Source organism: Tamandua tetradactyla, chromosome 21, assembly GCF_023851605.1.
Source record: "Tamandua tetradactyla isolate mTamTet1 chromosome 21, mTamTet1.pri, whole genome shotgun sequence".
Classification (NCBI taxonomy): domain Eukaryota; kingdom Metazoa; phylum Chordata; class Mammalia; order Pilosa; family Myrmecophagidae; genus Tamandua; species Tamandua tetradactyla.
In genome coordinates this window covers 13,003,563-13,017,939 of record NC_135347.1, presented here as the reverse complement: position 1 = coordinate 13,017,939, position 14,377 = coordinate 13,003,563, and the positions used below count along the sequence as shown (strand labels likewise).

General features: G+C 37.7%; 1 protein-coding gene across 1 annotated transcript in view; it reads left to right on the top strand.

Annotated features, from left to right (window-relative positions):
* LVRN (laeverin) overlaps positions 1 to 14,377 on the top strand; it is an 84,110-nt gene that overhangs the window by 31,129 nt on the left and 38,604 nt on the right. The window contains exon 4 of the mRNA XM_077138901.1: positions 1,744 to 1,870. Coding sequence (XP_076995016.1) covers positions 1,744 to 1,870 — 127 coding nt within the window. The remainder of the gene's footprint in view (positions 1 to 1,743; positions 1,871 to 14,377) is intronic.

Genomic DNA, 14,377 nt, shown 5'->3' with positions numbered 1-14,377 from the left:
AATTTTGGGGGAGGAGCTTGGTAAACTGAAAATGAATATACAAAGAATGGTTATTGCTGTTATTTTCCAACAGGCTGCAGTTAAAACATGCACATTATCTTGAACATGGGGAGAGAGGACTTGTTTTCACTTAGGGGCAGGCTTCCAAGTTACCTTGCAAGATAAGAGTGATGGGAGGTGAAGTTCAGTGTAGCAGAAGGGCCAAGTCCTGAACCATTTTCCCCAGGAAAACGAGTCCTGTCCTGCACAGGGGAAGCCTAAAGGATTGCAGGGTCCAGATAGGAGCCTTTGCAAACAGGTGGTTGCATTTTGTAAAAGGAGAGCATTCCTGATGACCTCACGTAATTCACTGGTTGCATTATTCAAAAACCAGTAGAAATTAAAGAAAGTTGGGTATGTGCTTGGAGTGCAAACATCTGCAAATATGGTAGGGCTGCTTTTTATTTTCTTAGCATTCTCTCCAATGTTTTGCAGAGGGCTTTTCTTAAATTAACGGCATTAGCATCAGGGCAATTGTTTTAATTTCCTCATCTCTAACTTTTTTCCCCAGGTTATTGAGTTTCAGTCATGTACTTTAGCATTAACACAAGCAACTCCTTAATTTAAAAGAGCTGAGATGCTATTGTTGTAAGATGTAAATTTTTTTTATATTATAGTGATAATGTATGTTCACACAAAAGCAGGTTAGTCACCAAAACCACTCAGGGAAGTTTCCAGGTGCCCAAAATATAGCATGGTTACATAAAACTGACAGAACATAGCAAGAATTTCTGTTTATCTACTAAAGCCGAGGTACCATGTAACAATAGCATATATAGAATTTGTAGCTCACTTGCTTTCCCAGGTTTAAAATCCAAGACATTTGAATGATTATTAGTTTTTTTAATTAGGGAAATTTACCTTATTTCAAAATTTGAAAATAAAGTGGGATCATTAATGTTTTAATTATCCTACCATTTTGAATGTGCACGATTCAAACTTGCTTTTAAATGGGCCATATTGTACCATACCCACTAACTACACAGTTCTGTTTTGGATCATTAGAAATATATCCTAAAGAGGAAAACAAGCATCCAATGTGCTTTTTCATCCTTACATAGAATCCAGATTTCCTGTGGGAGTCAATGTTGGTGTGGACCGTTTCAAAGATCGTTTTTTTTTTTGTTTGTGTTTGTTATTCTCCAGAATAAACAATCTTTTATTTTTATTTTTTGAGGAAAGGTCAGCAAAATAAAAGCATTTTTGGAATATTTTAAATATGCATAATAGCACAGGTACTTACAGCACAAAAATTCCTTTGTTTTTGTGATATATTTATTTTCATATTAAAAATGCATAGTTTATGCAGTAGTTATAAAGTTAGAATTGGAAATTGGGAGTTAAAGTTCTTCCTGAGCATAGTAATTGAAAAATATTGATATCTCCCAGTCATCCAGCGTATTCCTAGAATGTCTAGATCCTCAAGCTGAACAGAGATTGTTTTTCAAATATAAACATTATACATGTTATTATATAAAAGATTGAAGTATCACACTCTCCAAAGGAACCACTGTTTACAATTTAAGTGAGCAGACTTCTGGGATTTCCTCAGCACGTGTACACATCTCAACAATTTATTATGTGGCTGCTTCTGAAAAAGTTAAGACTTGGGCTCTAGAGCAGCAGGGAATTGGAGCAAGCGGGCTGTCATTTTGTAAAATCTCTACTTCGTTTCCTAATCATTGCTTAATTGTTTTGATTTAGATTCGCATCTGGGCCCGGAAAGATGTCATCGCCAATGGGGATGCAGATTTTGCTTTGAACCTCACAGGTCCCGTCTTCTCTTTTCTGGAAGATTTATTTAATATTAGCTACCCTCTTCCAAAAACAGGTGAGATGTCTTAAATGCCCGTGCATTTGGTTTCCTGTTATGGGGACCATTGGCTGAGATCAAGGAGTACCCAGAAGAGTCTCCAAGCACCATTGTCATCATGTAGCTGCTATTTTGGAGCTAGTCCTGCAAGTCTTCCTTTACACATCCCTGAACAGGCTTGTCTGCACTCTCTCTGCATGGTGTCTTGTGTGCAGAGGTTGTTCAGGAGACTCTCAGGCTTTAGCTCCCTCCTGGGTTCTCACAGCCTATCGTCCTCCAGCCTCTGCCTTCTCTCCTGTGTTCTGTCCATGCATGTGTACAGCGCAGTGTTCTGGATCCTCTTAGCGGACTTGCGTGAGTTACTCCAGTTCTCTTTCAAGTTTTTTTTGTTTGTTTGTTTGTTTTAAATTTTCTTTAGCTGTGAGTCATTGGCTTCGGACTTGTTGGTCCCATCTGTAAATTTTTATGGTATAAAATTTGAATCATGTTTGGATATAATTCGATCTTTAAGGAAATACAGAAATGTTTCCTCTCATAGATCTACACAGTATGTTCTAATTATACGAACCGCTCAACTCAAAATTGTTTAGTGTTTCTGTCTCTAAATTGAGAGTATTATGTAAATGTTTTTTGTTCCTCTGACATGATAGTTGAAATCTTTGGAAAACACATGCTCTGCTTTTACCTGAAGATGATGGAAGAAGGTGGAAACTAAATATTGGGGAGCTTGAGCCTCCTGAGCACCAGGAAGCCAAGAGCTCCACACTCTGGCATTCTGGCTAAGTAGGAATGGGGAATGAAGGCATGGGGACCACTTCTACCCACTAAGAGATCCTGGAGGTGACACCTATCACTTAGGGGATCAGAGGCCAGCATGAACCCAGGTTTAGAGACCAAACTTTTTGCACTTCCGTGACTAGAAGATCTCAAGATAAATCTTGCTCCAAGAAAAGTTTCTTTTGCATCTATTCAGATAAAGAGAAATTCTGTTATCCTTGATAACCCCTTCACTCAAAGCGCCCATTCTATCCAATTAGCCATCTTATTATCTGCTACATCCCTGCCCTTATGACCATCCATCTCTTTCACCTTAGTGTATATCACCAGCATCTCTAATCCAATCTAATTATCTAATGTCCATGCCACAATAGCCTTCAGCTGGTCTCACCCCTGCCCTTCTTACTTTACCCACTGTACTCCCTCCACACTGAAGCCAGAGGGATCTTTTCAGGGCAAAATCTGATTGTGTTACCTTCTTCTTTAAAACTTTTTCATGGCTTCCCAATGTCTAGAGGATAAAGCCCAAACCGAGTACTGCATCTTTATAACAGTGCATCCCTTTCCAACCTCTTAGTTCCTTGCAGTGTGGAAGGTGCTCTAGCACTGTCTCTGTCCCTTCATACATCTTGTCTTCTCCCCTCTCCTCCAGACTCTTGCAGGTGCAATTTGTGTATCCTTGAATGCATTCTACTCAACTTATTCATTCCTGTATTTCTCAATGCAGTGTCCCCTCCTCCAGAAAGCTTTCCCTGACTACTTTTATCATGCTTCCAAAGCATCCTGTGTACCCCTCCATCAGAGCCGTTGCTCTGCTGTACTCTAATTGTCTTTCCCATTAGACTGAGAGCAATTTGGGATCAGAATCTGGATTTTCTTTTGCTTTGTACCTCAGGGCCTGTGATGGTACTTGTCTCAGAGTGGGAAATAAACTTTTTTGGTGGGAGGAATAAATACATGAATTACTTCAGCAATTCCACTTAAATTCTGACTGGATTATCTACTCCTGGAGTTTAGGATTTTTTTTTTTTTTTGGATGCTTTTTTGTATCTTTGACGATATGTTGCCCAATGTTACACAAAGGAGGTGCTCAGTAAAAAATGTTTTGATTGATCTGTGATCAATCAAAATAAGCAGCTTTGTTACTCCCTGATTTTTAGGAGAAAGATAAATGGAAGTTATCTAATTATTATTATTATTTTTTTGCATGGGCAGGCACGGGGAATCGAACCCGGGCCTCTAGCATGGCAGGTGAGAACTCTGCCTGCTGAGCCACCGTGGCCCACCCTACCTAATTATTTTAACTTCTTGCTGAGTCATTAGAAAACAACAAAACAAAACCTCTACCAACATTTCTCACACATGCCGCACTTTTCTCAGTGAGTCGGGAGAAAAGCCGTACAGTTTATTTCTCCCATATTGTTCTTTTAGCTTATCTTCTTGTAGCTTGTTCAATGAATTCTAAGCCTTAGAATCTAGGTAAGTATAAACTGTGTTTATATGTCTATTTTATAGAACAGCATTTTTTCTGCTATGCTAAATTTAATTTACTCTGTTTAAACTCAAAAGTAGGTCAAAATGTTAAAATATTAGAGACTGGTAGAGATACGTGTTTGAGTTATTTTTATAAACCTTGAAAGACAAAATGGTACAGAGCTTTTAGGAATAAACATGGGCCTTTCAGATTTGCAAACATATAAAATGGTAACCTCCACTTTAAAGTTATTTTTTCTTTTTGAGTTTTTTTCTTTATTACAGAAATTGTGGGTTTACAGAACCAATCATGCATAAAATACAGGATTCCCATATGCCAACCCACCACCAACACCTTACATTGGTGCAGAACACTTGTTACAATAGTTGTAGGTGATAGCGCATTTTTATAATTGTGCTATTAATTAGAGTCCATGTTTCACTTGGGAGTCACTGTTTCTAATAGTGTAGTTCCCTGGATTTTTTAAAGAAATATTTATTCTGTTAACATATATGCAATCTAACATTACCCCTTTAAAGCACATTCAGATATGTATTTCAGTGCTGAATTGTGTTCATGGTGCTGTGCTACCATCACCACCATCCATTACCAAAACATTTCTATCATTCCATCTCGGACCCTGTATACTTTAAGCCTAAACTTCCCATTCCCTATAGTAACCTAAATTCTAAATTCCAACTCTGAGTTTACTTATTCTAATTATTTAACATCACTGAGATCATACAATGGTTTTCCTTTTGTATCTAGCTCATTTCACCCAACATGATATCCTCAAGGTTCATCCATGTTGTCACATGTACCAGAACTTCATTCCTTTTTACAGATGAATGATATTCTATTGTATGAATATACCGCATTTTGTTTATCCATCCTTTGGTTGATGGACACTTGGGTTGCTTCCATCTTTTGGTAATTATGAATAATGCCACTATGAACATTGGTGTGGAATATCTGTTTGAATCTCTGCTTTCGAATATTTGGGGTATTGCCTAGTAGTGGGACAGCCAGGTCATATGGTAGTTCTATACTTAACTTTCTAAGGAACTGCCGAATTATCTTCTGCAGTGACTGTACCATTTTACATTATCAACAGCAATAAATGAGTGTTCCTGCTTCTTAACATCCTCTCCAACACATGTTATTTTCATCTTTTTACCAGCAACCATTCTAGTGGGTATGAAATGGTATCTCGTCACTTTGATTTGTATTCTCCTGATGGCTAATGATGTTGAGCATCTTTTTATGTACTTCTTGGCCATTTGTATATCTTCTTTGGAAAGATGTCTGTCTGAGTCTTTTGCCCATTTTTAAATTGGGTTATCTTCTTGTTGTTAAATTGTATTTATTTATTCTGTATATTAATCCTTATCAGATATGTGGTTCTCACATATTTTCTCCCGTTGTGTAGGTTGTTGTTTTAGATTCATGATAAAGTCCTTTGAAGAGCAAAAGTTTCTTAATTTTGATGAGATCCTGTTTATCTATTTTTCCTTCATTGTTTATGCTTTGGGTGTAAAGTCTAAGTAACATGCCTCCCTACATTTTCTTCTAGGAGTATTATTGTTCTAGCTCTTATATTAAGGCTTTTGATCCATTTTGAGTTGATTTTTGTATGTGGTGTGAGTAAGGGGTACACCTTCCTTTTTTTGGCAAATGGAGATCCAGTTTTACCCGTACCATTTGTTGAAGAGATTATTCTTTCCCAATTGAATGGTCTTTGTCCCCTTGTCAAGAATCAGTTGGCCATTAATGTGAGGGTTGACTTCAGAACTGTCAGTTCTATTCCATTGGCTATACATCTATTCCTGTGCCAGTCCCATGCTATTTGGATTACTGTGGCTTTGTAAGAAGTTTAAAGATTGGAAAATTTGAGTCCTCCAACCTCATTTTTGTTTTTCAAGACGGCTTTAGCTATTTGGCTCTGCTTACCCTTCCATATAAATTTGATGACTGTTTTTTTCATTTCTGCAAATTTGAATTTCGATTTGGATTGTATTGAATTTATATGTTGCTTTGGGTAGTATGGACATCTTAATGATGTTTAATCTTCCAGTCCATGAACACAGAATATCCTTCCATTTATTTAGGTCTTCATTAATTTCTTTTTGCAATGTTTTATTGTTCTCTGTGTACAAGTCCTTTACATTCTTGGTTGGATTTATTCCTAAATAGTTAATTCTTTAGCTGCTATTGAGAATTGATCTCATCTTCTGATTATTCATTGCTTTTGTATAGAAACAGTGCTGGATTTGGGTATTGATCTGTATCCTGCCACTTTACTGAATTGATTTATTAGCATTAGGAGCTTTGTTGTAAAATTTTCAGGATTTTCTGTATATAGGATCTTATCATGTGTAAATAGGGGAGTTATACTTCTTCCTTTCCAATTTGGAAACCTTTCCTTTCCGATTTGGAAACTTTTCTTGCCTAATTGCTCTGGCTAGAACCTCCAGTACAATGATAAGTAATTGTGGTATGAGTGGGCATCGTTGTTTTTCCTCTGATCTCAGAGGAAAAGCTTTCAGTCTTTCACCTTTAAGTAGGATATTAGCTGTGGGCTTTTAATGTGTGTTCTTTATCATGTTGAGGACGTTTCCTACTATTCCTAGTGTTCTGAGTATTTTTATCAAGAAGTTTTTGACACTGTATTTTGCCAAATGTCATTTCTGCATCAATTGAAATGATCTTGTGGTATTTTTCTTCATTCTTTTAATATGGTGTATTACATTAATTGATTTTTTCATATGTTGAACCAACATGTATACCAGGGATAAATTCCACTTGATTATGGTACATAATTCATTTAACATGTTGTTGATTCTGTTTGCTAGTACATTGTTGAGGATTTTTGCATCTATATTCATACAAGATTTGGTCTGTAATTTTCTTTTCTTGTGGTATTTTTGTCTGGCTTTGGTATTAGGGTGATGTTGGCCTCATAGAATGAGTTAGGTACTGTTCAATTTTTTGGAAGAGTTTGAGCGTAATTGGAGTTAAATCTTTCTCGGAATGTTTAGTAGAATTGCCCTGTGAAACCCTTGGTTCTGAGCTTTTCTTTCTTGGGAGGTTTATGATTACTGATTTATTTCTTTATTAGTAATTATTTTGTCGAGATCTCCTGTTTCTCCTTGCGTCAATGTAGGTAGTTTTTGTAAGAATTTGTCCATTTTATCTAGATTACCTAATTTATTGGTTTACAGTTTGTAAGCCACCAGAATGCGATATACCAGAAATGGAACAGCTTTTAAATGGGGGAATTCATTAAGTTGCAACTTTACAATTCTAAGGAAGTGAGAATGTCTTAATTAAGGCACTAACAAGAGGTTACCTTCAGTCAAGAAAGGCCAATTAGTCAGGAACACCTCTGTCAGCTCGGTAGTCACGTGGCTGGCATCTGCTGGTCCCTAGCTCCTGGGCTCCATTGCTTTCAGCCTCTGTTCCTGTAGGGGTTCCTCACTTTGCTTCTCTGGGACTGGCTTTCATGTCTTAGCTTCCCTTGGCTCTCTCCATGTTCTGGCTTGCTTAACATCTCATGGCAATGTCCTCTGGGCTCCAAGCATCTCCAAACATCTGTTTCTCTGTTGTCTATGTGTTGGCATCTGTGTCAGCTCTGCTTTATAGTTTCTGTCACTTCTGTCATTTCTAAGCTCTGTCTAAAATGTTTCCTCGTTTAAAGGATTCCAGTAAACTAATCAAGACCCACCTTTAATAGATGGAGTTATGTCTCCATCTAATCAAAGGTCACAACCACAATTCGGTGTGTCACATCTCCATGGGAATAATCTAATCTAAAATTTCCAGCCTATGGTATTGAATCAGTATTAATTAAAAGAAATGGCTACCTCCACAAGATTGATTGATGATTAAAACATGGCTTTTTAGGGTTACATAATACTTTCAAACTGGCACACAGTTATTCATAGTATCCTCTTATAGTCCTTTTTATTTCAGTGGAATTGTAGTTATGTCTCTCTTTTCATTTATTTTGTTATTTGTATCCTCTCTATTTTCTGTCATTCAAACCAAACTTTGTCAGTTTTATTGATCTTTTCAAAGAAAAAAATGTTGGTTTTGTTAATTCTCTCTATTGTTTTTTGTTTGTTTTCTATTTCATTTTTCTCTGCTCTGATCTTTATTTCCTTTTGTCTGCTCATTTTGGGTTTAGTTTTCTCTTCTTTTTTCTAGTTCATCCAGTTTGAGGTTAGTTCTCTGATTTCATGTCTTTCTTCTTTTGTAATATAAGCTTTTGGAGCTATAAATTTCCTTCTCAACACTGCCTTCATTGCATCCCATAAATTTGGGTATGGCTTAGGCTATTTTCACTTTTAATATATCTTTTTGCTTTTCTGCTCCTCAGCCTGACTCATTTCAAGTGTCTTATTTTTTAATTCACTGATTCTTTCTTTTGTCATCTCCAATGTACTCTTGAAAACCCTCCTGGGTATTTTTCATTTCAATGATTTTGTCTTCATCTCTACTAGTTCTTTTCATATTACTCATTCATTGTTTTCCTGATATCCAATAGTTCTTTCTCTGTACTTTCCTTCATCTCCTTGAGCATTTTTAAAATCATTATTTTAAAGGCTTTATTTGGTATGTCTCTTTGCTGGTGTTTCTGTATCTTTATTCTCTTCTTTTGGTTGGGCCATTATTTCCTGTTTCTTTGCCTTTACTCTTTTTTTTGCACATCATACATTTAAATATTTTTAAAATGTTAACTCTGGAAATTAACTCTGGAAATTATGTCCTAGGATGTGTGTTTCTTGGTTTTGTAACCAGCTAGTAATGAGACAGAGATTTTCTTGAGCTTCAGCCCTCCTATCAGGAAGGTAACCAGGGTGAAAGCTGTGTGCATGGGATTCCCTGACTTTTCTGGCCTGGGTCTTATCCTGGGCTTATGCTTTCCCACGGTTTTGTTGTTCCCTGTTTACAGTTTAGTTGTTCCCTCTGTCTCCCTGGAGGCAGAACTCCCTCTCCCAGAGTTTGAAGCCAGAAGACCTTTGTCCCAAACTGTCAGCCTTTATCATTTTTGTTTTGTTGTGTTTTGTTTGCATGGGCAGGCACTGGCAATCGGACCCAGGTCTCCAGCATGGCGGGCAAGAACTCTGCCACTGAGCCACCATCACACCACCCTCTATAGTCTTTTGTATTCCTTTGCCTGTAGGGCAAATTCTGGGAGGAGGGTCACCCCAGCGAGCGCTCTCCAAGTCAGTCTTTCCCAGCCTTTGCAGGGCCTAGGACCCAGGAGGAGGGCGCCGACCTGTCCCTAAGTGCCCTGGGGACAGGGTCAGGAAGGCCAAAAGCTCCTCTGATGGCTCCAAACCTCCTCCGATGGCTCCAAACCTGAACCTTCCTGGCTTGCCCAGCTTGCCCTTCCCCTTCAGCTAACTGTCCCCACTGCCCTGTGGAAGTGTTCCAGCTTTAAATCTCCACTACCTCCTGTTTTGGAGGGATGAAACAATTGCTGTCACCCCCTTTCTCTGCAGCAGTAGCTGCTCTCAGAACCAGGACCCAGTCAACTGACTTTACTAGTCAAAAGCTGTGATCAGTGATTGGTTGCGTCCACCCGTGTTCTTGGGGAAGAGGATTTTTATGCCCCCTTCTGTCACCAGCAGCTAGCCAGGGACTGGGCCATGCAGCGGCCTGACACGAGTGTGGGGAATGGACAGCACAGAGAGAGCAGTTTACAGTGCTTTACTGTAATTTGTCAGCCTCTTCCTCCAGTGCTTACTTGGATGCTGTACAGTGTTTCTTGTACACTGGAGTTTCAAATAGTTGTTTCAGACTCTTCCTGCTTATTATATAGTTATTTTGATGGAAGGACTGAGTCCTGGAGCTCCCTACTCTGCCTCTTCCATGGAAGTCTCTCTCTGTTTTAAGTTTTGATCATGCGCTTTGCTTGTAAGTAGTGTATTGTATTTTGGTAGCATTAAAACTCAGGTAATAGTGTATGAGATCAGTCATAAAACAGTGATATAGTGACTATAATCAATGAGAACTTACTGGGCATATCTGGGTACATGTTACTTTTCTAGGTGCCATATGAATGCAGAAGAAATAGGGGGGTTGTTCAAGTAGCCAAGTTGGAGAGAGAACTTCTAAAACAAAAGTAACAAGTTGCATAAGCAAGAGATAAAGTGCTAGCTAATTAGAAGTCTGAAAAGAAAGAGGGTGAAGAATTAGCCACTGGAATATCTAAAATGTATAAAGAACATCTACAAATAAATAAGAAAAATACAACCCAACAGAAAAATGAGTAAAAGGAATGAATAGATGTTTTACAGAAAAGGGCATACAGGTGGTGAATGAAGTCCTGAAGAGATACTTAACCTCATTAGAAATCTGAAAAATAAATATCCAGGTCCCTGTAGCACACCATTTTATATGCATTTAATTCTAAAAGTAAGAATTCTGCAAATGCCAAGTGTTGGTGAAAATGTGAGATTGTTGATGGGAGTGTCAATTGTTATAATCACTTTGAAAAATATTTAGTCTTATAATATTGACCATTAGAATACCATAAAGCCCAGTAATTCTATTGAATTAGCTTGTAAAAGCTGCTGGAACACAAGATACCCAAATTGGAGTGGCTTTTAAAAGGAGAATTTATTAAGTTGCAAGTTTACAGTTCTAAGGCCGTGAAAATGTCCAAACTTTTCCAGGGAAAGATACCTTGATTCAAGAAAGACTGATGGGTCCAGAACAGCTTTTTCAGCTGGAAAGGCACATGGCAATGTCTGCCAGATTTCTCTCTTCATTTCATGAGGTTCCCCTGGGGGGATACTTCTGCATCTCCAAAGAGTTCTGGCTGTGTGGGCTCAGTTGGCACTGGGGGCTCTTAGGCTTTTTCTCAAAATGGCTCCCTCTTAAAAGGTCTCCAATAAACAACCCCACCTTGAATGGGCAGAGATACATCTCCATGGAAACCATCTAATCAAAAGTTACCACCCACAATTGGCTAGGTCACATCTCCATGGAAACAATCAAAAAGATCCCACCCAGCCATACTGAATAGAGGATTAAAGGATGTGGCTTTTCTGGGGTAAATAATAACTTCAAACTGGTATATCCATTCCTAGGTATGTCCCCAAGAGGAGTTTGACCAGACACGTACAAAATGTTCATAGCTACATGTTTTGTAATTGCTCCAAATTAAAAACAACCCAAATGCTAATTGACAGAAGAATGGATAAATAAATTGTGGTTTGTTCACACGGTGGCATACTATATAGTGATGAAAATTAAACAGTTTCTCTAAAGTTTGAAAGCAAGCTAAACTAAACAATACATTATTTAGACATGCACATAGGCAAAATACACACACACACACATGCATTTTTTTAAAGCAAAGGATAATAAACCCAAAATGCAGGATAGTGGTCTGGAAGAAGAGGCTAAAGGATGAATTGGGAAGGGACACACATATGTTAGCAGTTCTCAAACTTTAGCATGCATAGGAATCACCTGGAGGACTTGTTAAGACACAGATTGCTAGGCCCCAACCCAGAGTTTCTGCTTCAGTAAGTCTGGAGTGGGTGCCTAGAATTTGCTTTCTAGTAAGTTCTCAGATAATGCTGATGTAGCTGGTCTGAGAACAACAATGAGTGTTACTGGTAAAATTCTAAATTACAGAGTGGCAAACTGTAGCCTGTGGGCAAAATGCAGCCCATCATCTGTCATTGTATGACCCATGTTAAGAATGGTTTTTATATTTAAATGGTAAAAAATCGGGAGTAGTATAATATTTCATGACTTGTGGGAGTTATACAAAATTTAAATTTCAGTGTCCATAAATGAAGTTTATTGGAATGTAGTCATGCTCATTCATTTACAGAGTGTCTATGGCTACTTTTGCACTACAGTGGCATATTTGAGTAGTTGTGAAGAGAGCACATGGCCCACAAGGCCTGAGGCCATGGGTTTATGGGTGGTCATATTATTATTTGAAAATAATTCATCATTAAGATAAAAGTGTTTTATTAAAATAAAATAAAACAGGGTTATGTGTTGACCGAGGAAGATGGTTTATCAAGAAACAAGAATTTTGTTTAATCCAATTCTAGTAAAAAATACAACTTTAAAAAAAAATACAACTTTTAGATAGTCATGAGGGTTAATAAGAAATGGCTTCTTAAAGGTAGTGAGCTTTGACCAACAGCTTTCTCGGTATTAGTGGATTTGGAAGAGGACTTCCTGGGATTATTGAAGGGTGTGAGCAGAGGTAGGCTTAGTGGTTACAGAGAACATGAGATATTGGTTTGAATGGAGCAGAGCTGCCTTGTGTCAGGGATGGAGTGGGTCAGTGGGAGGGGCCAGGGTGAAAAGGAAGGTTAGAAGAATGGGCAGCTCAGGTGAGGCGCCCACCTGTGTACATGCACCGATTTTGGAGCACCAGCCAGAGGTGGCTACGTAACGAGGTATGTACAATGACTACACATTGTGGATTTTCAGTTGTGCCTAATGTTTAATTTCTTAACCTAGCACAGCATAGAAATTCCCTAGGCAAGTGTAGCATGGATGTATAGGAATGATATTTCTTTCATTTAGAAAAAGAAAATAGATAACAACAAAGAATATGTTGTTCGAGCTATAGAAATAATACATGATCACACTGTAGAAAATTTGGAAACATAGAGAAAAGCACAAAAAAAGAAAAAAGATCTCTGATAATGCTACCATGTGTTGACAACCTCTGCTAACATTTGGTATGTATTTTTCCCAGTGTCTGTCATAGTCTCAATTTCTTTCTCTGTATTTGTTTCTTTGCTTTTACCAAAAATGGCATCATAGAGTTGACGCTGTTCTTTGAATGACTTTTTAAAATTTAACAGTATATGGCAACATGAACCAGATAACTAAATATTCTTTTGTGTTGTCATTTTTAAGACAGAGAATGTCTACATGTCAATTTACCAAGATAATTTACTTATTCACCTGTGGTTGAACACTTGAACTGATGCCACCTTTTAAAAGCTATTTTTAAACCACTACAGAAAATTTTTGTGAAGAAATGTTTGCAAATATCTGTGCTCTTTGCCTTAGTATAAATTCCAAAAGTAGAGTGGTTTAAAGGGTATGAACATTTAAAGATTATGAACCATTTTGCCAGATTGCTTCAGAAGCTTGTGCCAACTTATACCTTCATCAACATGCTATGTGCCAATTTTCATGCACCTGTACCACTAATTAATCTTCTTATAAATTTGAAGGATTAAGTTATCATTGTTTTAATGTTTGCAGTATGTGCTTTGCCATTCAAATTTGTTTATAATGTCTTTTTGGTTAGAAGTATTTACTTTGTATACAGGTGTTCTAGTTTGCTAGCTGCTGGAACACAATATACCAGAAATGGAATGACTTTAAAAAGGGGAATTTAATAAGTTGCTAATTTACAGTTCTAAGGCCAATTAAAATGTCCCAATTTAAAACGTTAAAAATGTCCCAATTAAAACAAGTCTATAGAAATGTCCAATCTAAGACATCCAGGGAAAGATACCTTGGTTCAAGAAGGCTGATGAATTTCACGGTTTCTCTCTCAAGTGAAACGGCACATGGCAAACACAGAGTTTCTCTCTCATCTGGAAAGACACATGGTGAACATGGTCAGAGTTCTTCTCTCATCTGGAAGGGCACATGGCGAACGCGGTGTCATCTGCTAGCTTCTTCTCCTGGCTTTCTGTCTCATGAAGCTCCCTGGGAGGCATTTTCCTTCTTCATCTCCAAAGGTCACTGGCTGGTGGACTCTGCTTCTCGTGGCTGTGCCATTCTGCTCTGCTCTCTCTGAATCTCTCATTCTCCAAAATGTTTCCTTTTTTATAGGACTTCAAAAACTAATCAAGACCCACCCAAATGGGTGGAGACATGTCGTCACCTAATCTAGCTTAACAACCACTCTTGATTTGGTTACATCTCCAGGGAGATGATCTAATTACATACAGTATTGATTAGGGACTATTCTGCCTTTATGAAATGGGATTTTGATTAAAACATGGCTTTTCTAGGGTACATACATCATTTCAAACCAGCAATACATTCAAAACATTTTATTTTATGTTTTTTTGTCTTTGGTGTTAGTCTTTAAAATGCATCCTTTTCATTCAGATTTCATTCAAACAAACTATATTTGTTTGTTAATCTGTGCAAAGGCAATATACCAGAAATGGAATGGCTTTTAAAAAAGGGGAATTTAATAAGTTACAAGTTTGCAGTTCTAATCCTATGAAAATGTCCAAACTAAGACATCTAGGGAAATA